Genomic DNA, 26915 nt, shown 5'->3' with positions numbered 1-26915 from the left:
CATTAAGTGGTCCTAGGCCCAGCACTAGTAGCATCCAGTCTTCATTCACTTCTCGGCCTAACATGGGTAACTCCAATCGCAGCACAAGTGGCAGCCTTCTGTAAATCACTTTGTAACTTATTCTGGGAGGCCCCAGGGCAGAACACAGGTGGTTGCTGACCTTAGCTGCACCTCCCAGGAGGCCCCGGAGTCAACACACCCAGTGGACAGCTTCAGACCACATTGAAGTGCCACCACCCAATCACCTCCACAAGTGACACAATCAAGGGGCAGACTCAGCAGGCCCCATTGAAGTAAATCCTGATCTGTGGGGTGGGCCCCTGCACAGCTGATCCTCCAAGGTAGTAGGTAGTCAGTGGTCCCAGCAAGTTCTTATAGCTGATTGGCCTTTGTAAATCCCTCCTGTTGGCATGCCAATAGCCATCAAGGCTCTACTACAAGAGGTGGCTGTACAGCTCATGTAAGGGGCACACCTTGAGTACCCAGCTTGGGTGATAGGGGAGGCTGTGCCACTGGACCCTACTGGACACTTACTACATTAGGCCATGCCACAATGCCTAAGAAATGTAGCAGCTTTACCTAATACATAGAAGCAAACACAGAGAGGCTGCCAAAATAAGGAGACAAAGAAAAGAGGCCCAAATGAAAGAACAGAACAAAACTTCAGAAAAAGAACTAAACAAAAATGAAAAGCAGTCTACTAGGTGCAGAGTTCAAAGCACTGGTCATAAGGATGCTCAGTGAACTTAGTGAGGACATCCACAGCATAAAACAAGATTCAGTCAGAGATGAAGGACACACTAACTAAAATGAAGAACTTTAATTAGTGTATCCTTCAGTAGAATCAACAGTAGAATAAAGCCAAAAATCCAATCAGCAATTTGAATATAAGGAAGCAAAAAACATCCAATCAGAATAGCAAAAAGAATCCAAAAAAAATGAGAATAGTTTAAGGAGCCTCTGGGACAACTTTAGGCATGCCAACATTTGCATCAGGGGATTGCTGGAGGAGAAGAGAGAACAAGAATTTTAAAATCTATTTGAGAAAGTAATACAGACAACTTTCCTAACGTGGTGAAGGAAATAGACATACAAGCACAGAGAGTTCCTAACAAGGTGAACCTAAAGAGGCCCACACCAAGACACATCATAATTAAAATGCAAGAAGTTAAAGACAAAGAGAGAATCTTAAAGGAGCAATAGAGAAGCAGTTAGTTACCAACAAAGAAGCTCCCATAAGACTATCAGCTGTTTCTCAACAGAAACTTTGCAAGCCAGAAAGGAGTGGCAAGAAATATTCAAAGTTTTGAAAAGCAAGGCCCTACAACCAAGATTATGCTACTCAACAAAGCTATCATTTTGAATTAAAGGACAGATAAATAGTTTCCCAGACAATAAAAAGCTAAAGGAGTTCATCACCACCAAACCAGTATTGCATGACATATTAAAGGGTCATTGTTAAGAAGAAGATCAAAAATAAAATGGCAATAAATATATCTCTAACAGTTGAGTCTAATAAACAAAATAAATGAACAAGCAGAAGAGAAACAGAATCAGAGATATAAAGACCATTTTGACAGTTGCCAAGTGGGAGGGAGTTTGGGGAGATGGGTGAAAAAGTGAAGGGATTAAGAAATACAAATTGGTTATTACAGAATAGTCATGAGGATATAAAATACAGCATAGGAAATATAGTCAATAATCTAATGACTATGTATGGTGTCAGATGGGTGCAAGATTTATCAGAATAATCACTTAATAAGTTATGTAATGTCTAATCACTGGGTGTACACCTAAAACTAAAATAATACTGCATGTTAACTGTAATTTAAAATAAAAAATGATAAAAAAGTAAAATAAAATTCTCACATTAAAAAAACAACAACAAAGAATAGTCAGAGGGAATCAAAATCTCAAGTAGACAAATGGTTGTGAGGGCAGTTGTAGACTTAGATTGTGTGTCTATCTAATAAACTAAATAGAGATCTTAGCTTAATCTATGAACACATCAAATCACTAGCAAGCTACTCTAGAATGTTTAGCAATATTCAGACTTATAAACATGATGTTACAAGATGTCATCACAATATTGGAGCATTTACCAATTTTTTTACTAACATATTGGTCAACATAGTGTGCCTGGATCCAAAGATATGTGAGAAAAAGCACCAATGGATCACCCATCCTGTTTCATGCATCCAAATCTCCTGTGCTTGTGAAAGAACTAACTCTACTTCTGGGATTTCTGTTTTGCACCATATAAAAAACAGAAGCTTCTACCAAAATTAACTAGGGATAGTTTTCTATATAAAGTTGAATGTTTCTTAGCATTCACTTTTTCAAACTCTGTTCTATTTCTGATTGATAGTGATTTTTTCTTTTTGCCTTTTCAGGAGAAAACCAGGTTTCCATCATCTATATTATTTAGACTTAGTATTATGACTTTGTAGTTTGATATTCAGCAACAAATTTTAAGCAATGAGTTACCAGGTTTTTGTCTGATACTTTATTAATATGCCCCAGTCACTTAAAAATCCCCTTGTTGCACTGTTACATTTATAATTAAAAATGTGTACCATTGTCAAAAGTGGCATGGAGGGTTTAGAGTTGAATCTTCTCTGACTGAAGGACTTTAATAACTTCATATTATTGAGTCCCATTTCTTTAAATCCTTGCTGAGTAATAAAATAAGAAGACACATTAAGTCTTTGAGACAGCCAAGGGAACATTCCTGCAGGCATTGAGGTATACTGCTCCCAACAGTGCCTACATAAGAGAATTTGAAGGTTTCCTTAAATGCTTAATTTTAAGATGTGAGATGGGCACAGGAAAAAATGTTTAGTTAGTATTTTTAAATAGAAACAAAATTCATTAAAATTTTGAACAATTAGCATAAAGTGATAATGGCTGTCTCATTCACCCCTTTAGTAAATAACTGATATCCTATATGTGTAAAGTTTTTGTATTTATGGTCTCATACATTGTATCCTCCAAAGTAGGACACTGTTGGGAATTGAGATAAGACATTTATAAGTATACCAGAACAATAGCCATAAGCCAGGACTGTCCCAGGCAGAGCATGACATATGTTCACTCTAATGTGATAGAAAATGTGAATGCAAGACCCAGTCCTTTGTTTTCTATGAGTTCATAGAAAAAAAAAAAAGAAGAAAAATAAAAGATTATTTTGCTTTATTATTTCTACATCATTAACATTATTCCAGATTTTTTTCTTCACTTATATTATTTTATTTGATCATGAAAGAACCTTATCACATAATTACAACTATTGCCATTTTATACATGAGGAAAAAAAATGAAAAGGAGATTAAATAAATTACCCATACTCACAGGGCTAGAAAGTGGAGGAGGTTGAAACTGTGCAATTTGACTCTGAAGCCTAAAATATCACTCACTTCCCAGAGTAGGATCCTATGATCTATTACGGTAAGAATTGGACAGGTATTCTGGGATCACATAGACAGGGCACATAAGCAGGCTTTTTGATCAAGCAAACTTTCAGGAAGAAGTAACAAACTCAGCCACAGAGAAAGGGTGTGGACAAGTGGAAGGAACAACAAATATAAAATCAGTAGGCAAAGCACTGTAACTTCCTTAAAGATTAATGATGCATATCTATATCTATATCTATATCTATATCTATATCTATATCTATATCTATATATACAAAAGCCTAAGTAACCTTTCAACCTTTTGACCGTTCAACCATTCGACAGTTAGCTATGACGTGCACTGACCACCAGGGGGCAGACGCTCACTGCACAGGCATAGAAACATGGAACAGACTGATGAATCTCAGAGGGAAGGGGGGAAGGGGGAGGGTGGGAAGAGATTAACCAAAGATCTTATATGCATACTAGAGGCCCAGTGCACAGATTCATGCACCAATGGGGTCCCTCAGCCTGGTCTGCGGGGATTCGGCCGAATCCATGCACGGGCCTCTGACATCCCGCAAGGGGTTCTGGATTGCAAGAGGGCACACACCAGGCTGAGGGACCTCACCAGTACATGAATCTGTGCACCAGGCCCGTAGTATAAAATGCCCTTTCAATGAAGCCCCAGTGAATATATTAACTACTTATTTTATTTATTTATTTTTAATTTTCTTTATTGATTAAGGTATTACATATGTGTCCTGATCCTCTCAATCCCACCCTCCCACCCCGCTCATGCCCTCACCCCCCTGGTGTCTGTGTCCATTGGTTAGGCTTATATGCATGTATACAAGTCCTTTGGTTGATCTCTCCCCCTTATCCCTCCCCTCCCCTACTTTTACTCTGAGGTTTGATGATCTGATCAATGCTTCTCAGTCTCTGGATCTGTTTTTTGTTCATCAGTTTATGTTGTTCATTATATTCCACAAATGAGTGAGATCATGTGATATTTATCTTTCTTTAACTGACTTATTTCGCTTAGCACAATGCTCTCCAGGTCCATCCATGCTGTTACAAATGGTAGGGGTTCCTTTCTTTTTACAGCAGCATAGTATTCCATTGTGTAGATGTAGCACAGTTTTTTAATCCACTCATCTGCTGATGGGCACTTAGGCTGTTTCCAAATCTTAGCTATTGTAAATTGTGCTGCTATGAACATAGGGGTGCATATATCCTTTCTGATTGGTGTTTCTAGTTTCTTGGGATACTACTTATTTTAAAAGGAAGATAATATATGTTATTAGTTGGAGCGTGTGTCCCCAAAAGATAAGTTGAGGTCCTAATTTGCCATACATTAAAATGTAACCTTATTTGTAAAAAGGGACATTGCAGATTTAATTAGTTAAGATGAGTTCATACTGGTGTAGAGTGGGCCTACAATCCAATATAACTAGTGTCCTTATAATAATAGGTAACTGCCTTTCTAGGACACACACACACACACACACACACACACACACACACTATGACTGAGACACAATTTGGAATGGTCAGCTAAAAGTCAAGAAACATCAAGGATTGCTGGCTGCCTCCTTAAGCTAGGAAGAGGCAAGGAAGGATTCTAACCAAAATCACAGAGGAAACATGGCTTTCATGACACCTTGATTTCAGAATCCTTCAGAACTATGAGAAAATAAATCTTGGTTATATTAAGCCATTCAGTTTGTGGTACTTTATTTCAGCAGCCATTGGAAATTAGTGCAACATACAATTCAGGCATTTGTACAATTGTGGAGTTAGGGAATCTTTAGGCTAATATTAGACATTAGTTGATAAAGAATTTTTGCATCTCATAAAATGTCATTATAAGCATTTTATACAACACATGATGCTTCTATGCAATTACAAAAAACTCCAAAATTATAGTCCATCTTCTCGATGACAATGTGAAAAGTTATTCAAAATAGCCAGTTAATCTGATTATTCATATTTTCTTTTTTTAAAAATGTTTTTTTATTGATTTCAGAGAGGAAGGGAGAGATAGAACCATCAATGATGAGAAAGAATCATTGATTGGCTGCCACCTGTATGCCCCCAATTGGGGGTTGAGCCTGCAATCTGGGCATGTGCCTTTGACCTGAATTGAACCCAAGACCCTTCAGTCCACAGGTCAGCACTCTACCCACTGAGCCAAATCGACTAGGGCTGGTTATTCATATTTTCAATGCAAAAGATCACTTAGATTTGGTACCATCCTGCAAAGCTGGATGCCTGTCAGTTCATCTTGAAAATACAGAATTTCTATAACACCCAACAGAGAAGGCACTAATTAACTAAGGATTTTGTTCTGCTCAAGCTTCTCCACATCATGTAATGATTTCTGCCAAAGGCAAGTAAGTAATAAGAAGGGGCCAGTTTGTATGGAATGATGCTTCCTCATGTACCAGGAGAAGCAGAAAATCAATGTTTGCTGATGAAAGAAGATAAAACTGTCAGGGAAATAAATGTTTATTTGAGTTTTTGTTAATACTATGGCACTAAGTGAAAAATCAAAATAAAATATTAACAATTCCTAAAAATGAATTGATTGAGTCATTCTCAATAACTGTGTTGTTGTTTTTCAGTCCATTTTACAAGCATTTTCTTTGTGTGGCAAAAGTCAACTTTTTCACATACTAGAATGATTTTTATTTCTTATTGATTTTGTTTGAAGCATGTCTGAGCATTTCAGGGAAAGGCTGTGATGAGACTAATTTGAAACAAATAGGTTGTGTTTAAAGCAGTACTGGTATAGATTATGAATTATCACTGACAAAATACATTTAACTTAGAAATGGATATGTAGTATTTTGTCATTGTAACTGAAATTATTAAATTTAAATTGCAAACTTCAATATTTTAAAGTCAATCTAAGGAATATACCATTAGATTGAGGTTTGAAAACACAGCTTCATTGGCATCTTTAATGTACTGGCCATAAGTGAAGAGGATAAATCTGAATCAATAGAATCACAAGTAGATCATTACTATAGTTGTTTCCATGTTTCACTTTCCATAGTTTCAGTTAAACATAGTTAACCATGGACTGAAATTATTAAATAAAATAATGACACACTTTCTGAGTAGTGTGATGGAATTGTGTGCCCTTCTGCTCTGTTTCAACTGGGACATGAATCATCCTTTTACACAGCATATCCACACTGTATTACACTGCCTGCCCTGGCCACTTAGTCCCCACCTCAGCTGAGAGAGAGAGAGAGAGAGAGAGAGAGAGAGAGAGAGAGAGAGAGAAGTACACATTCACATAACTGTCATTATGGTATATTGTTATAATTGTTCTATTTATTATCAATTATTACTATTAATCCCTTATTGTGCCTAATTTAAAAATTAAATTATATCATAAGTATACTTGTATAGAAGAAAATACCTACGATATATATAGGGATTTGTGCTATCTGTGGTTTCAGAGATCCACTAGGGTTTGGGGGACATAGCCCCCATGGATACTGTGATATGTAGTAGAGATTAATTTAACCACAAATGATCATTTATGAGATGTCAATATGGCTAAATGACTCATTCTTTATGGTTTTATCTTTATATGTATATATATATATATATATATATATATATATATATATATTTAAGTATGTCTATGTAAGTGAATATATACATGTATACATATATGCATATACACACACAACATATATGTAAGATATATTCAAAAACATAAATTAATTTGGTTATCAACCCATAATGAAAAATTTCATTTAAAACAATGTTAAGGTATGTGCATTTAGATTTTATTGACATTTCAATAACTAGTAGGAAAAAAGATTGAAAAGCTGAGGAAAAAACTATATAGTAGAATATCTCCCAGGTTAAATAATACGTAAGTAAAACTATGGAAGTATTCTAATAATCAAAATCCAAAATCCAATGCATCAATGTCTATGTCACTCTGTAGGACCTGTACATTAAAAGAACTGAAACTGTTTTCTTAAAATGATATACTTAACTATGAACAATACAACCAATAAATTCTCAATTGTATGTTGATATGTAGTATTGATTTCATTCTTTCCTTTTTAAATGTCCTGATAATTTTAAAATATTTATTTCATGTTAACTGCTATAATACAATGATGGTTATAATCTTAGTACTCCTACCTATATTTTTCATTAAATTAGGTAATTTCAAAAAAGGACATCTAATTTCAAAATTCCATGTGGTTTATACACCTAATTATTTTGACTCTGTTTTGAGATCTGCTTTCTGATCTCTCTGAAGATCCAGTTTTGACCATGAGAGGCAAAGTGGTAAACCAAACAAATTCTCAGTCTGTATTTATATCATAAAACTTCATCGCACAAAATTTCTTGTACATGAACTTGCAGCCTTTCTTACTTAGATTTAACTCAAGTAAAATACATTTTTTAAAGAGATAGGGAGAATACATTAGGAAAATATAATCTATACCTCTGCTATTATATTACATAAAAGTTTTAAGAAATAAAAGCAAAATGTGATTGAATATCAGACCTTAACTAATGATTTGTGGTTTTCCTTTATGAATCTTCTGAAAAAGTAGAAGTAGAATAATTCTGAATCACAATTAAACAACGTAAGGTTAACAGTAAGGAAGAGGAAACTAGGGCTGGGTGTATAAATGTACTCCTCATTAGATCGGAGTCCAGGAGACTGGTACTGTCTTATCCTGGAATTTCCCCAGAAAAAAAAGTGTGAGACAAGAGATTACAAGTAGATAACCCCAGAGACACAGAGTAGGGGACTGTGAAATGTGACATAGAAAAGGAGGAAAAACCAAAACAGCAAATGTTATTGTGCTAGTCACTGCTGAGAGTGACTGTGGCCCCATTCTACTAGGACCCTCCAAAGAGTCATGTTGTAGAATGTTTCACATAACTGCCCAACCAGGGCGGCATGTACCATAAGTTCCTATTCCCTATTGACCAAAGAGCTGCTTTTAATACTCTGCAGTGAAAAGTTTACTCTTCCTTCAGATTCTATAAATCTATAGTCTCTTCTTAGCACTTAACAAAGAATTCACACAGGATTTATATCCAACCCCAAATATGCCAGATGCTACTGCCTAAGCAGGAAAGTAGTTTGAACTAAAACCTGGGGTTATTGCAGAGCCCTCTCTTGCTCTAAGATCTACTTGAAACTTATAGCTTTTATAGTTACCTGATAAAGTAACTTGGAACAATATTTCCAAATGTAGTACATGGAGCCCCTAAAATTCAAAACAGCCTGCCATACGCTGGCCCTCTTTCTCAGTGGTAGAGATTATAAAGAGTAATTTTTTTTTTACAATCTTAGATGGAATATACTAGTATGCCCAGACCATTGGACTCCAGAAAATCTTCACCAATTTGACAGACCACTACAATTTGGGTTATGTTATTGCTCATCTCTGGAAAGTGTTTATCTCACTATAGCATCCAGAGTACTTGTTACTGCTAGTTCAAAAGATCAAAATGATATGATGTAATCAATATAATGGACTGTTGATTACCAAGACCATCTGGGTCCCTGTTACATAGAGTAAGAGAGTTAATCTCGACCCAAAATGGAGCAGTACATATGGATTGCTGTCCACCCCCATATAAAAGCAAACTAAATTATTCTTTTTGATGAGAATTGAAAAACATTTATTTGTTAAATGACTAACTGCCTACCAATTAGTGTCAGAGATGTGTTGATTTATTCCAGTGAAGACACCACATCTGGCCCAGCAACAACAATCTGGCTAGATTATTTTCCATAGTCTATCATCATCTGCTATAATCCACCTGGCTTTTGTGAAAGAGAGAGAGAGAGAGAGAGAGAGAGAGAGAGAGACATAATGGAGACTACTACTTCTTCAGTGTCAAGTTTTTAATGGTATTACCTAATCTCAAAATTTCTCCTGGGATTCAATATTACTTCTGATCTAATATTTGAATTGAGAGGAACCATTTTATAGGATTCCACTGGGTCCTTCCTATCATAAAGACTGACTGACTTCACAAGTCAGGTAATCAATGTGAGGATCCTGCCAGCTGCAAATATATCCATTCCAATTATTTACTTGGGAGTCTGGAGAAATAACCATTGCCCACTTATCTGGGCCAGGGCTCCATTTATCACCTGACATCCATTATCCCCAACTCGGTGTTAGCATTACAAGTCCATCGATTTCAGTGCCATCTCAGACTCAGTATCTTCAATGACCCTCAAAAAATCTTGGTATTTCTCTTTCTCCATTGCAAATTACTGTGACAAATGGCCACAAATCCCTTTGAAAAATAATCAGATTGTATGTTTTTTTAAGCTTCTAATAATATTACTAGGTCTTTCCTCAAAGAAACCTGGTTTCTCTTTCAAACAATGAGCGCTGGCTCTGTGGACTAGTTTAGATTTTTAAGCTGGATGAATGATTATGATTTTGTATTACAGTATAAAATGTCAACCTCTTCACCAGGTATCATTTTTGACCATTTTTAGTAGTCAAGTACCACTCTAGACAGCTACCCTTATTTTTTTATCCCTAAAGTCACAATAATCTATTATTCATTACCACATAGCCCTATACATAAAAGCAACCTGGTTGTTATTCTGACATTGCTGCTCATTACACTATTTATATCTACACTGTATCTGCTGGTGAAGTGTCCCCACCCAATCCCTGTCATTTCAGAATCCTATCAACCTGTTGAGTTTAGAGATCCCAGTTCATGGCAGCATCCTCTACTTCAACCCCAGTACACAGAGGACATACACCCCTGAGCTTCTCAAAGATGCCAGTGTCCATCTGACCAGTACATTTACAGGATTGTCCTGGGACATCTTTAAAAACAAGTCTGATCTAATAAATCGATGCTAACATTCCCACCCCTTAGTGTCTTCTGAGACATTCTTTATTATTCTGCAAAGATAGTTCCAATATCTCTAATTTACTGCAAGACATCATGGTAGGTGTCTAAATTTCAAAGAGCCATCATAACAATATACTAGGGCTGCCTCCAGGTATTCTTCCAGATAATCAAACCCAAGTCATGGAAAAGTGCTTCCACCTCAAATTCCCCCTACTGTCAAAATCCAGACTCATACTTGTTTGAGCTAGCTCAAAATCCATTAGCTAAAGCCAGGCACACAGCCAAGACCGACTTCAATGGGAGAGACAGGAATACTCTACCTACTGTATTGGGTTACCTGCAATTGTGTAGTGATGAAAATAATAGCTTACATTTATTAATTTGATAAAATATATTATTATTATTTATCAACAATTCAATCACAAATATAATGATGATGTACTCAACAATTACTTTTTGCTAGGCACTCTGCTAAATTATCTACATGTATTTTCTCATTCAGTACATTAATATTTTTTGAGCAAGTGACTGATGTGGGTATTAAATGTTTTTTTCTAAATATATGACTTTCCATGGAATTAAATAAAAGATAAATTCTGAGAAAGCTGTAAATTAATTCAGATCTTTCAAGGAGCAAAAATGACTCTCTAAATTTATGAGAATTTTCATTAAATTAAAAAAAAAATCTTTGGATATGCTGATGTACTGGGAGTAAAAAGCAGCAATTTGAGAGTATATTAAAGTTTTGAACCAAAAAAGGCTTTCTATATGATATATAAAGTTCAGTGAAAACAAAACTATTTAAATGTATGACATCAATCAAAGTGGAACTGTTTTGATTGATGCACTTTATTTTTCCAGTTTTTCATGTCAAATGAGCTTCTGCCTAAACAACCTGTGGTGAATATATTTACCCATGTAAAAGTCTAATATAATAAAAGAAAAACATGCAAATTGACCACACCACTGCTATGTCCCAAGCCATGCCCACCAGCCAATCAGAGTGACTATATGCAAATTAACCCAACCAAGATGGCGGCCAGCAGCCACGGAGCTGGAGCAAGCAGGAGGCTCGGTTGCCCCGGCGATGGAGGAAGCCAAGCTTCCCACCTGCCCTGGCCGGCTGTGGCCTCCACTCAAGGCAACAAAGATTCAATTATAGAAGATAATTAAATCCTAGATACCTGCTTCCAGCCAGCCTAGCTGGGAGCTTGGGTCGCTGGGGGCCATGGCCAGCCTGCAAACAGCCATCAGCCCTCACCCAGGCTGGCCACACCCTCATGGGGTGAGGGTCCCCGCTGGGCAGCTTGGCCAGACTGCAAACAGCCATCAGCCCCTCACCCAGGCTGGACAGATACCCTAGGGGGGGACCCCCACCCTGAAGGGGCTGTGGCCAGCCTGCAAACAGCTATCAGCCCCTCACCCAGGCTGGCCAGGGACCCCAACCCTGAAGGGGCTGTGGCCAGCCTTCAAACAGCCATCAGCCCCTTACACAGGCTGGCCAGGCACCACAGTGGGGACAGTGTGCTCTGGTGGTCAGTGCGCTCCCACAGGGGAGCTCTGCTCAGCCACAAGCCAGGCTGATGGCTGCCAGTACAGCAATGGTGGTGGGAGCCTCTCCCGCCTCCTCAGCAGCACTAAGGATGTCCAACTGCAGCTTAGGCCTGCTCCCCGTTGGCAAGTGGACATCCCCCGAGGGCTCCTGGGCTGCCAGAGGGATGTCTGACTGCCAGCTTAGGCCCAATCCCCCGGGGAGTGGGCCTAAGCCAGCAGGTGGTCATCCCCTGAGGGGTCCCAGACTGCGAGAAGGCACAGGCCGGGCTGAGGGACCCCCCAAGTGCACAAATTTTTGTGCACCAGGCCTCTAGTGAACTTAATAAAATTGTATATTGCCAGGGAATGAGAAAAGATGTGTATGTGTATGTGCATGAAAGAGAGAGACAGTAAAGGTAGCTATGGATATAGAATTTGTGACTAATAAAATTTGTAATGCTTGGTTAAAACCCTTTCACATATCCTTTCTAAGGATTCATTGAAAAAAAATATTAGTTTTTTTAGTTGGAAAGCCTCTTGCTTAATGTATCAAACAGATTAAAAAATAAATTATTTAACCCATGTGAAGGAATAAATATAATATTATATGATCTCTGATTAGATAGCAGATCTCAATTCTGCCCACTTAATTGGACATGAATCCAAAATCTAATGTATGTTTTCCATGTGCAAGCAGTAACATTATTTTAAGAAATTTAATAGCTGAATTAGAAAAAAATATGGAAATATGAACCAAAATATAGAAAATATTTGCAAAAGACAACACACAGGTACCAGTAATGGTTTTAAACTGAAGAACCTGTTACAAAGATTTGCTAAGAATTTCATTTTAAGATTATCACTTTACAATCTACATAGAAAATGAATAAGAATAAAAACATTGCAACAGTCCTAACATCAAGAATGTATTTATATAGCAAACAAATGACTGAATGTGATCCTTTATAAAACTGAAAAATGGTCTTGACCTATTTATTTTTGTTTTGTTTTGTTTTTATCCACAAAGCAAAAACTCCCTAGGAATGAATTGTAATAACCTAATAGACAGTTTTAATGCTTCTTATATTAGTCCTTGGACATATGTAAGTATTTTTCATGAGTGGTTTTCAAAAATATTTTAGTGATAAAATATTACTCAGATAAAATCTTATCCAGAGATCCAACTCATGAAAGTAGAGCTGTTTCAATTGATGGACATTTTTCTTTTTAGTTTTTCATGTCAAATTTGTTTTTGTCTGAATATGGAAGTCCTTATAGTCAGTGCTGTAGGTTATTTTTAAAATTTATCTTTATTGTTGAGGTGGCAGGAATGGGGAGGAGGGGGTCAATTGTTTCCTTTGTTTTATTTTTTAAAATGAAAGGGCAATATCTTCCAGCCTTCCAGATATGCATACCCATGTTTCTTATTAAAACAAATTCAAAGATCCTCACATTATATTGATTACAATAAACTGTTTTTATGCCTGAGAAGTCTAAAATATTCAGTATCCTACTGAGAAATTCTTTGTAAAGTTTGTCATGCTTTCTACCACATGGTCTCCCTGCAAGAACGATGCAATATAATTAAAATCCCAACATTGACCAGAAAGCATGGCTCATGGTTGAGCATCAACCTATGAAGGAGGAGGTCATGGTTCAACATTGTGGGTTCAATCCCCGGTGGGAGGCCTGCAAGGGCAGCCAATCAATGATTCGCTCTCATCACCGATGTTTCTATCTCTCTCTCCCTCTCCTTTCCTCTCTGAAATCAATACAAAAATATATATTTTTTAAAAATCCCAACATTTATTTGGGTGGGAAATATGAAAATATAATTTTCAAATTCATAGAGAAGAGAAAAAAACTGTTTGAGGCCAATTAAGGAAATATTGAAAAACAGTGATGAAGAAGAGACTTGCTTTCTTATACATCAAAATATATTGTAAAAGTTTGGAAATTGAAATACCATGTCATGGCACAAAAAAAGGATAATTAAAGTATTAAAATAGAATGATGCAACTTTTTAAATGATAGCAATAGCATTTTTAACATCTTTTGGATGTTTTCATGTTTAATCTTAAACATTACACAGTGTAAAAATGTTTTTAAATTTATCATTGCAAGAAAAAATATAGAATCATTATGTTGTACACTGAAACTAATGTAATATTACATGTCAAGTATAACTCAGTTTTTAAAAAAGGAAGAGAAAATAGCATTTTTAAGGCTGTTGGGTATAATGTTGACTATCCTGTATGGATTAGGGCAGAGTGAGAGACCAAGAAAAGAGAGAACACTCATATTTCATACTATGGAAAAAACTATTCCCTGATGATTTAGTCATCAAATATATAAATAAGTATAAGCTGTTAGAAAAACACACATAATGTAAGATGTATTAACATGAGGAAACTTGCTAAAGTAGTTACAAAATTTCAGGGCCCAAAATAAAAAGATAAAATAGTTCATCTTTTAAAAACAAAAACCTCTGAATAAAAATAACATACGCAATATGAAAAGACAACACACTGGAAGGTGAAATTTGCAGCATATGTATCAGATATTAAACTTAATGATGTAGTATATAAGAAGTCCCCACAGGCCTTCAGGAAGACAGGTGGCAAACTGGTAAGAAAATAGAAGTAGATAAGAACTATAAATAGACAAAGAAGATGTACAAATGATTGATATATTCGGACCTGTGTGGGAAAATGTTCAAACTGACTAGTGAGTAAGAAAATGCAAATTTAAACTTCATAGAGTGTAATTTACTTTCACACATAAAATTGGCAAATTTTTAAATGATTCATTAATGGTGAGGAAGTAAATAAAATTCACTTTCAAGTTTGGCCAAATAATTCCATTTTAACAAAGGAAAAGTATCCTGTAGAAATGTTGGCATACATGTAACAAAGATGTAGGCAAACATATACATAATAGAAGTGTCCATTCGATTATTGTTCGTGATAGTGAAAATAGGTAAGTAGTTTGATGTTGAATAAAATGGCCATAATTACAATGTGTGATGCACCCACACAGTAGAATGTAATGTACCCTTACAAAGTACAATTCAGCCTTTGTGAAGGTAATGCACTAAGTCAGTGGTTCTCAAACTTTAGTGGACATCAGAATTACCTAGGCCTGCTAAGACACAAGCCTATTGCTGGCCCCAAAGTAGGAGTTTCTGATGCGATGGGCCTGAGAATTTTCATTGTTCACAAGTTCTTTCCAAGGCAGCACACATTGAGAATAGTAGGCTGGATCTATACTTGCTCCTTTGAACACATGGACAACTGAAAAATTCTACTCATGGAATAATACTTTTCATGATCTAATTTAAAAAAATGAATGAACATATATAATTATATTTATGCAGATGCACTGAACAGGTTGGGAAGGTATAACCAAACTAGTTAATATTTATCACTGGAAATGGGTGGGAAAGTGAGAGGAACATTCATGTTAAACATCCTATTGTTAAAACCCTTTACTATACCCATAATTAATTTATTATTGGTATGATAATATTAAGAGAGAGAGAGAAGGAAGGAAGGAAGGAAGGAAGGAAGGAAGGAAGGAAGGAAGGGAGGGAGGGAGGGAGGGAGGGAGGGAGGGAGGGAGGGAGGGAAGGAAGGAAGGAAGGAAGGAAGGAAGGAAGGAAGGAAGGAAGGAAGGAAGGAAATGAAAAGGACGTGAGTAGATGAATCCTGAAATTATGGATGTCTAGAAGTAATATAAGATTGGTAGATTTACTGGCAAATTCCTCCTTTCTTTCTTAAACCTCCATACAACTTTATAATAAACCCTCATTAAACAAGGTAATCTGAACATAGTTCTAGTCCTTGCAAGCTAAAAAAAAAAAAAGCTAATAAACAGAAATATAAAGGCTTTCCAGAGCATTAAAACACAAAATATTAAAATGTATTTAAATTAATCTAATTTAAAGTAGACTATAAGAATGCTAAGAAACATTTTTTAAATCTTATTTTAATACCTACGTTCAATTCTAAGACTTAGAGCCTAATCATAAATTACTTTAAAATAATAAAAAGCCAACATGTGTTTTATTATGTGACAATATATTGCTTATTTGCTATATATATATATATATATATATATATATATATACCAATATATGTACATATATAGTTAGAATACATATTTAACCCTCAAAAGGAGTCTATGATAAAGGTATTATTAATACCATCATACCATCATCTCTATTATGTAGATAAGAAAACTGAGGTGCAGAGATCAGAGAAGTTTAGGAACTTCCCCAAGGTCAACTACCCAGGCAGTCTGGTACCAATCATGCTCTTAACTACTGCATTGACCTTATAGTATTTCCCTTGGATTCATCAACATTCTAAGATCATACACATTGCCAACTAATATGTTTTTTGAAGAAAATTTTTAAAATTTGGGGGGAAATGCTGTCTTTGGATATCTCTGAAAATGGAAATCATTGTGTCTCTCATTGCCATAGGAATATGCAACAGACTAAGAACTCTCCTGGAGAGTGAATGAGGAAATTCTCCCTTCTACTGCATTTCCAACTCTTATCATATCCAGATTAGACAAAGCAGCAAGAAAACCATTCCAGCCTCACAATATCAGCCAAGAAAAATCATCCTCAGGACCAGCTGCCAGCAGCATGCCCTTCAGTGTTTGGCCAGGCTGCCAAGGCCCAGCTGTTCTGTCAGCCTTCCTTATACAGTTTGTTGACAAAGAAGAGGCCCAGTTAATTTTTCAAACCAGATATGTGAGCTGAAACTGATTCACCTGCAAACACATGAATTACTTCTAGGAATGCAGAAATGATGATACTGAAACAATAAATTTTTGTTAAGATCAGAGCACAGTGAAATGTTTCCAAAAATGGAATTGCTTAGGAAAAATAAGGCAGCATTTAGTCCTTTGCATCAGAACTTATTTTGGGTTGGCTAGAGATCAAAGAATGCACTTCATCATGAAAGGGAAGCTGTATGGACAAAATGACAAATTTCTAATATTAAGGGAAGATAAGGATGGAGATAGAAAGAGCAGAACAGCTGGGATGACTTAAAAACAGATAAGAAGTTGCATTTTTATGTAAAATTTGGAGTTTAGAAGGTACAGAATTTGGCACATTCAGTGTAGGAATAATGGAGTATAATGAATCTTCTTTTGCCATAAGTTGCAAGAGAAGCTGGTTTTGATCCCAAATTTTTTATTCTGGAATTTTTGTTCTATGTATATAAGCACAAAAATTATAATCAAATTATAAGTACACTGAATTTTCTTTGAGATAATATTCTTTAGTTAATTCTATGTTTTTGTTTGCTTTTTAAATTTGCATCAGTTCATTTATTGCTATTTTAAATATCATTTTTTCATACTCTAATGTATAAAACTATAAGAATATTAAGAATATTAAAAGAATAATCATGCAAGTAACTATATTTAATAAATATATCTTTTATGGACATTGGGCAGATCTACTTTGTACAATGCAACATTACAACTTACAATATAGAATACTCAATAAATATGTGAGTAAGGCTGGTGGTTTTTTTAATGCATAATATTTGATATGTTACATTTGAAATATGTATATAAATGAATTATTTTACACATATAATGCTACCAATTTTATTGAGAAATTTCATGAACTTTGCTCATATTAAGTTATAATATGTTCAAACAAAAACATGTAGAAAAGCTTCATTGAGAAATACAAATTTATGTCTTAAATGCTTATACATATTATGAATTTGTTTTTAGTGAAAATATGTATTTTTATTATTTTTAAAATTTAACTTTATTGTTGAAAGTATTATAGATGCCCCCTTTTTTCCCAATTGACCTCCTTCACCCTGCTCCCTAAATTTTAATAAAAACTTTTCACTGGTCTCCATTGATTTCTCTATTCATTTAAAAATAAGAATGCTTTACATATCAGCTTCTTTGTCTATATCAAGTTTTAACAATTATTGCTTCAGTCCTTATGTGTCCAGGTTGGCAATTTTTTTCTACCAAGTCTGATTATAATGGGTCAAATTTGTAGAAATCAATTTTATTAAGTCAATTTCATTCTTTAATCAATTTTCAGTTAATAGTAAATGTTATAAATTTCAATTTTAGCCATAATGAGTTACAATATTTTCAATATTTTTTATTATTTCCCAGACTAGAGGTCCGGTGCACAAAATTCGTGCATGGGGGGGGTTGTCCCTCAGCCCAGCCTGCACCCTCTTCGATCTGGGACCCCTCGAGGGATGTCCGAATATGGGTTTAGGCCCGATCCCACCAGGTAGTTGAACATCCCTCTCACAATCCAGGACTGCTGGCTCCCAACCGCTCACCTGCCTGCCAGCCTGATCACCCCCTAACCACTCCCCTGCCAGCCTGATCACCCCCTAACCAGTCCCCTGCTAGCCTGAGCGACACCTAACTGCTCCCCTGCCGGCCTGATCGCCCCCAACTGTCCTCCCCTAAAGGCCCAGTCACCCCTAACTGCCCTCCCTTGCAGGCCTGGTCCTTCCCAACTGCCCACCCCTGCTGGCCTGATTGCCCACAACTGCCAGCCATCTTGTGTCCACATGGGGGCGGCTATCTTGTGTGTTGGAGTGATGGTCAATTTGCATATTACCTCTTTATTATATAGGATTACTTTTATGGTTTTCCATATTACTAACAGTATGAGTTTTATAAGACATATTTTACCATTTTAGTTTTAAGTATAGTTATCTCTATCAATCTATTCATTCTTAGAAGTTTATATGCTAATTTTTATTTTTTCTTCAGGGTCAAAATGATAGCATCATAACATCCCTGAGTATTAAGCATTAAGGAAGACAGGAGCAAAAGACAAATTTAAAATAATGGGTCATGAAATCTCCACATTGTTCTTTTTTAATTGAATTTATTTGGAGTAACATTGGTCAATAAAACTATAGTTTTCAGAGTTGCAATTCTATAATACATCATCTGTATTGGGATACAACGTATTGTATCTATGTCCATCACCCCAAGTTCAAGTCTCCTTCCATCACCATTTATCCCCCCTTTCACATTGCTCTTTATTTTCCCCTATAAAGTTGTGTTAACTGGGTTTTTTTCTCTGTAACACAAAAACTTAAAACATGTAACTTTTTCTATCAAATAAGACATTATATCATAGTGTTTGTGTTGATTACCAATGTACATTTTGTACTAGTCAGGTTAAATATATCACAATAAAAATTAGCAATTAATGAGTAAAACATCCTGAATATTCTGTATCCGAGGTAAATTTTTACATTATAGATGCATAACCTACTATATTCTCTTATAGCTAACCCTGTCTCTCACTCCTAAAAGGCTTTCCTTTGCTCATTGTTTCTAACTGTAGTGCCCTTTGAAAGTCCCGGTATCTGTTTCTGCTATTAAATAGCTTACAAAAGCTGTAGGTGATGACTCTGAAAATCTGAATGCATAAAGCACTTACCAGCACTTGTTTTCCAAGGTTTCTATGAATATAACAACTAAGGACAGTAAACATGACCTCATACATCACAGGTTTTAGAACAAGTGCTTCCTGAGCAGCAATTATATCATCATGAAATCATGTTCCACATTCTCACATAAACTAATCGCCATATGAATTATATTACTCAGTTATATTACTGAGATAATTTTGTAGTTTTGTTTTAAATAGCTTCCTTAAAAGTGTCTTCCAAATTTTTCACAATGGAAAAACAAAAATTTCAATTTTTTATTTAATCCACATGAATACTTCAAGCTTGAATGTTTAGCAATCAACATATTACACCCCCATGCTTGAATTTAAAACACACACACAAACTTAAATAGTTTTCCTCAATGTCACGGTTCAGGACTCACCTGTGGACGTGGGTGTCCAGTGACCAAACAGGTCAATTCTAGGGTTTCTCCTTCACGAATAGTGTAGACTCTTTCAGAGTAGCGCTCCTCCTCAATATTACAGGCCAACCCTGAGTGCACAATACGAACCGTAGGGGGAGCTGTTGAGTCAGGAAGAGAGACAAAATACATAAAAGAGGTAAGTATACAATCTTCCCATGAACCATCCTCATTATAAAAGCAATTCTTATTAGGTTTTACCAGAGTAGAATTTATCAATCTTACCACTCTTAGAATCCCCAAGGGTTTAAAAAGTTTGCTGGACAAAAACTTTGGAATGTATCTAAAAGTCATCAATACATTTTTAATGTGTCAAGGGGGAACAGGGTGGTGAAAGAAAACTGGTGACTCAGAAAATCACCATCATTACAAAACTACATAACAAAATTTGATTGTTAAAATTTAAGGAGTCCTTTCCTTTCTGAAACGCAAATTTTAATATAGTAAAGGATGTTGTCCAAATACTAGTTAGTGCAAATGAAGACTATTGGTAAGGAAAAAGGAATTTGAAGTGCAGACATTTTTCTATCAATTTTATAAGCCCTCTGGAAGCTAAAGAATAAGAAGATTTAAATATCAGGAATTGCAAACCATTTAGTTTTCAATATTTATAGATTACTCTACCAATATGATCAAAAGATGATCATTGAATTAAGCCACTGAAGAAATCAATAAATCATTGATGCCTAAATATAAAATTCTGATTCAAAAGAGATGTAGTTCTCATGAAGCTGACCAATAGAAATAATTTTCTCCTATTTCAGTGTCCCAAAAGCCAATAAAATTTGATGATCACCCATTGGTTCACATATCACTGGAAACCCACCATATGTAAAAACTTGTACTGCATGTCATGACAAACTTAGATAAATGTTTCCTGTCATCAAGGAGATTACCATCATTTGCTACCTTCAAATTGGAGATCATCACCATTTGTGAATGAAGTATTTTAGTTTATAATATAGTTGGGAGTGAGGGAGAAAGAGTTATTTTAATTAAAGGCAAGTGAAAAGGCTATATATACCTACAGGTAAAGAACAGTAGTAATCTCACGAATGTCCTGATAGTAATCTCAATCTAAACAGCAGTATTATTAGTAGAGGCTGTGGTTGCTTACACATGAATGCAGCATATTTGGAATTCTTATTTTTTAACTTTAAAAGTATAATGAATCCTACAGAATTTGATAATAAACTGATTTTATGAAAGACATAAAATGATTATAAGTCCAATTTAAGGAAAAAAAATCCTTTTGGAAAAAATTCGTGTTCTGAGAATAAAAAGTTTCCCCCAGGCCATATGCTCAGTGGTTTAGCATTGACCTATGAAGCAGGAGGTCATGGTTCAATTCTGGTCAGAGCACATGACCAGATTATAGGCTCAGTCCCCCATAGGGGGTATGCAGGAGGCAGCCAATCAATGATTCTGTCTCATCATTGATGTTTCTATTTCTCTCTCCATCTCCTTTCAACTCTGAAATCTATAAAAACATAATAATAAAAAAGTTTTCACTATGTTAAACTTTGTTTTATGTGACACAAATGTATAGAACACTCACAGATTTCAATAATAGAAAAGGACCTTTTTATTATCCTTCTCAATTTCAAACAGAAACTGAAAGATAGAAAGCTACTTATGGAAAATAAAACAAGTGGTTATTTCAATTTCTTTCTGAATACCCAAGTAGAGTCCTGTCCTTCAGCTTTGAAATTTAGGATTCCACTCTTCAGTACCCAGAATCAAATGACATGTAAAAATTTCCAACAGTAGGATAAAAATGCAGAGTATGTTTAGAAGAGTAGTTCTTACATTCAGGATGCATAATAAACTCCCAGGAACTTGTTTAAATAACAGACTCAGAGGAATACACAGAAACCTGGTGTTATGTATGCATAAAACCTCAGGAATCTTCATTTTTACCAAACATCTGAGATAATGACAGGACAGTGCTACTTAGATCAGATTCTCAGAAATAATTTCCTGGGTCTCCTAAATATTTGTGGACTAAAGGAAAATACTTAAAGGAATAAAATAGTCTTTTCTTTTTAATTTTTTCAAAGGACTGAACTTCATGCTAAGCATCATTTCACTGGTTTAAAAATTAAATGATGCTTAAATCAAATGCTTTTTTGGTCTATGGAACCAATTTATCAAAAATTCTCTACCATGTCTTTGGATGCTGTCTATACATTTCTCTAGTTGTATAACATTAGAAATCCTTATCTGTAGCGTTTCTCTAGGTGTTCTGATATATGTCATACGTTTCCTACAACTCACTCCCTAGTGATCACATTTAAACTTCAATTTAGACAAGTGATACTAAAGAGTTACTTATTTTAAAAGATCTATCTTATACAACTGTATACACATTATAGAGGTTAGTGAACCGATGACAGTAAATAAACACTTGCAAAATATAAATAGAAAATTGTTAAATAGAAAATATAGGTCCATTACCTTAAAATATATATCAGTGCCAAATTTAGCTTAATAAGTGATAGCCCACGTTTATTAATAGATCTAATTATACAGTAACATGACATCCTTTCCAGACAAATTTATACTTGTTATTTTTGTTTTAATTTCAAGTCAATGAATAGTATTGCTATTTTAAGATATATCTTTCCAAAATACCATTATGCAAATAAGTAGCTTATTTAAAACATTTAAATTATATAGTCTGCACATTGTGTTCATTTACAAGGGTTAATTTTCTGCTACTTTCTTCTATATTTTAACACATTCTTGGGAAAGGTAATTGTTATATAGTGTAGTCATCATGCAGCTACCACCTATTTTATAGGAGGATGAAATACTCTCCCATACTGTAAGTGTCAAACATGTATTTTTGCTCCTATGCATTAAAATGTGTGCTAAGTAACTCATGTTGGGGGATGGGTTAAAAAGTGAAAGGGATTAAGAAGAAAAAATTGCCAGCTTTAAAAATAGTCAAAGGAATATAAAGGATAGCATAGGGAATATAGTCAATAATTACATATATATATGTGTGTGTGTGTGTGTATATATATATATAGCTAATATGCAAAGTGTCCCCTCAGGAGTTTGACCGGGAGACCGGGAGTTTGATCACTTGCTATGACATGCGCTGACCACCAGGGGGTGGAGTGGAACATGGCAGGTGACTAGTCACAGCTGAGGGATCGAGGGAAGGAGGAGATAAGGAGGTGGGGAGGTGGGGAGGGGGGGGACCGTGCAGAGGTGGGGAGGCTGGGAGGCGGGGAACCTGATCGTCCCTGATCACTGGCCAGGCCTAGGGACCCTACTCATGCATGAATTTCATGCACCGGGCCTCTAGTATTGTAATAACTATATATGGTGCCAGGTGGGTACTTAGAATCATCAAGGTGATCACTTCATAAGGCATATAAGTGTCTAATCCAGGGGTGGGCAAACTTTTTGACTGGAGGGCCACAATGGGTTCTTAAACTGGACCGGAGGGCCAGAACAAAAGCATGGATGGAGTGTTTGTGTGAACTAATATAAATTCAAAGTAAACATCATTACATAAAAGGGTACGGTCTTTTTTTTTTTTTTAGTTTTATTCATTTCAAACGGGCCGGATCCGGCCCGCGGGCCGTAGTTTGCCCAAGGCTGGTCTAATCACTATGTTGTGCACCTCAAACTAATATAATATTTCATGTCAACTGTAACTGTAAATAAACAAAATGCTTACTCAAAATGTTCACTACTTCAACTGCTCAATGATAAGATGAACATTTTGGAAGCTTCCATTAACTACTTTGTTCTGCAGAAAAATCAACTTAACAGGTCTTAGAGCTCATCCAGGTCAATGTTCTTATTTTCAAATTAGAAGTAAAGTCTGAGAAGATTGAGAGGAAGCAGGGCTTGCTATCTCAAAATATGCCTTTGGCTATTGATCATTTTAACCTAGTTATTTTTAAGAAACAAAGACACAGGAAAAAAACTTTGATCATCTCCCTAACTGCCTAAAGGGATTTAGATAGAGTACCTGCTCAGGGAAGGGGAGTACTATCGTAGACAGCTATAGTGTAATATAAACTAGTGTGTGATAGACAGGGAAGAGCTAGCAAGTCCCATTTGACCAAAGACCTCTCTGTGTCCCATTGTTAAAGATGGCCCAGAAAACAATTGTTAACCAAGCTTTTGCTTTTCAATCTCTGTGTGAAGTGCCTTCCTCCCCTTTGAAGTCCCAAACCACAACAATCCCTTCTCCTTAGTTCAAAATGGCATATAAACCTTAACTCCTTATCTGCCCTAGGGGCTCACATTCTTATGGGACCCTTGGGTGTACATACTTAATAAATTTGGTTATGTTTTCCTGTTAATCTGTTTTAGGATAATTTGATTACTAATCCAGCCAGAGAACTTAGAATGGTAGAAGGAAAATAAATATTTTGTCCTCACAGCTAGTGACCTGGCTACAGGTCTGCAGCTAGTTGTGTCCTAAATGAGACAAGAATCAGTGGTCATTTGATCTTTTCACTACTTCATGTTATTAAAAATCTAGCCTGGTTATAATTAAATTAGGGTTCCGAATAACTCCCACACTAGACTTAAACTAGACTATGGCAATAAAAAAAGATTGAGAAACTGTTCATGAAAAAGTTACACCACAACTAGATCAACAATATAATCAGTGTGATTGCTCTAAACTTAACCAAATAACGTTATTCCCATTCACCATCTCGCCTCCAATTCCTGCCAAATTCATGAAATCTTGCAACTGACAAAATATTTTGAATTTTTTATTCTCTTCATGTCTTTTTCCTGCCTTAGAATCTATAATGTCTCCGATGATATTTCAGAGTCCCTGTCCCTCTACTTGGCATTTAGGTGCTCTGAAAAAGGTCATTATATTCCCAGTGGGGAGCTCTCCTTATCCTCACCGGTTGCCTGTGGAAGTGGGCTTCTTGGGATGTCATGAGAAAAATAATTTTTTGATACTTGTACAGGAGGATGATATATTGTAGAAAGCTGTATTTCTGTGGAATTATACCCCTGAGTTTCCAAGTTCCTATTTCCCTTGGTCCTGCCAAGGAAGAAGTCCAGATGTGCCTTTAGCAGGGCTGTGGTTAAACATGTCTGCACGTCCAATCCAGCATCAGGCTGGCTTAGTTTGTGCTCCCCACTGCAGTCCATCAGTCCATTGCGTGGGAGTCTGCAGGGCCACATGGCTACTATGGAGGGAACATGCGTGAATGCAAGAGAGACACAAGAGCCCAGAGGCAAGAGCTAAGAGAGAGAACTTCTTTGTTTGGGGAATTATGTACCCCCAAGTTTTCACAGGCTTGTAGTAGCTCCAGAGCCTTTAGCCAATGATCTCTGTTAATTACTAACAGGCACCTTCCCTGCATCAACCTGACTTTACTGCACATGTGCCCACCTTCCTTTGGTTGGACCTCTCTTCCCAGTGACATGTGGAGAATGGGTTAGGGCAGGGGTGGGCAACCCCTGGCACACGTGCCAAACATGGCACGCCAGTAACTTCTGCTGGCACGCGAAACCCTCTTTTATAATCTTCCATTTACAATTTTTTTCTCAATACCGACTTTTTTATTTTTCAGATAAATTCAGTTTAGGTGCATCTTAGATAAGTAAATAATTTTACATAACAAGTTATCTTAAAGACCATAGACATGGCTGACTTTGAAATGCAGTTGATTGAATTTCAGAGTTGCTCAGTTTGGAAGCAGAAATTTATTGACTTTAGAGTTGACTTGGAAAACATTGAAAAAAAGTGATTAGAGACAGGAGTACCAGAGAGAAGTGTCGAAAATGAACTATTGAGGACTAGGAATGCCATTCCAGAAAATTTTTTCTGCTTAAAAAACTTTGCAACAGCGTTACTCTCCATGTTTTCATCCACATACGCTTGTGAATCTTTGTTCTCAGTGATGAATTTTGTTAAGTTTCATAATAGGAGTAGCCTGACGGATGAAAGTAGTAGCTCGTGCATATCTCTGAAGGTCACGAAATATAAACCTGATGTAAAATCTCTCTCATCAGTGATGCAGCAGCAAAATTCCCACTGATAATATCAAACGGAGTCATACAGTTTTCTGTCAGACTATCAGTGTACATGTAAAAATAAATGTATTTTTCATCATCATATACTGTGTTTTTGTCGCTCGAATGAATTTTATTATTTCTTCAAGATTTTTCACATATGTACACCTTAAGAGATATCAAGTAGGCGTAACATGTTCTCAAAAAATTAGGGTTGGCACACAGAAGAATTTTGAGTCAGAGATTTTGCTGGTTTTGGCACGCACTCACAAAAAGGTTGCCCACCCCTGGGCTAAGGGTACTTACATTTTTAACAATCTTTGTTTGTGATGTTCCCTCAGCTATAATTACCAGACTGATATATGGGCCAATATTCATAATACCTGATTGAATTACTTAGCAATGATTTCTTTTACTTTTTTCCAGAAGATATGTACTTCCCAGTTATTCTCTTTGCTCTTAACATTCTAACCTGACATTAAATTAGTACCTTGCCAGGTGGAGCATCTTTTTGGCATCTGTCCCATATGACATAATTTGGAGCACAGAGTAGGTATTTAGTAACTAATTTATAATTTGTTTTAACAAATATCACTATAATGACATCAACATTCTATTTTAGCACAATATCAATTATTGTGGCACTGAATTTACTCCCTTTAAATATAAATGCAATCTGCAACACTATATATGAAGCAATGTATTTTATCTTCTACCGTTTTGGAAAAATCCTCAATTCATCATCCTAAAATTGGACTAAGGGCTATGATCCCTTTTGCCCTGTAGAGTCAGCAATAAATTAAAATGTTAAAATATTGCATGAGACTCTTATTCATCCGAATTTTCGTGCAGTAAACCAAATCCCATTACATAAAATCTTTCCTAACACTAATCACATCATCTCCGTTAATTTGAATAAGCTGGCTTTGGGTTCAAGAGTTCAGCCTAAAAGGGCAAAAGAGAGACATTCTTTTATCTTGTTAAAATATACTTTTGAAAGTTAAACCAAATTCTGTCTGTATTCTGTTGGAGAAAGAACACAAATAAATTATTCTCTAATGACAAGAACCAGGAGTATTTTCAGCCTTTCATCTCATGCACAGACTTTCAAACATATATTTATTGAGCGATTGCTATAGATCAGATGTAAGGCTGTGTTCTGGGGACATGAAAATTAGTGGTATGAACTGT

At 35.9% G+C, this 26915-nt stretch overlaps 1 protein-coding gene across 1 annotated transcript in view; it reads right to left on the bottom strand.

The window, feature by feature from the left end:
* Positions 1-26915, bottom strand: part of LOC139013047 (MAM domain-containing glycosylphosphatidylinositol anchor protein 2-like) — a 512403-nt gene that overhangs the window by 82690 nt on the left and 402798 nt on the right. Inside the window, exon 2 of the mRNA XM_070419270.1 lies at positions 19677-19816. Coding sequence (XP_070275371.1) covers positions 19677-19816 — 140 coding nt within the window. The remainder of the gene's footprint in view (positions 1-19676; positions 19817-26915) is intronic.

Source organism: Myotis yumanensis, unplaced genomic scaffold (assembly GCF_028538775.1).
Source record: "Myotis yumanensis isolate MYYU_CA2020_CCGP unplaced genomic scaffold, mMyoYum1.0.hap1 SCAF_1, whole genome shotgun sequence".
NCBI classification, from domain to species: Eukaryota; Metazoa; Chordata; class Mammalia; order Chiroptera; family Vespertilionidae; genus Myotis; species Myotis yumanensis.
Note: the sequence above shows the minus strand (reverse complement) of the source record. Positions and strands in the feature narration are given on the sequence as shown.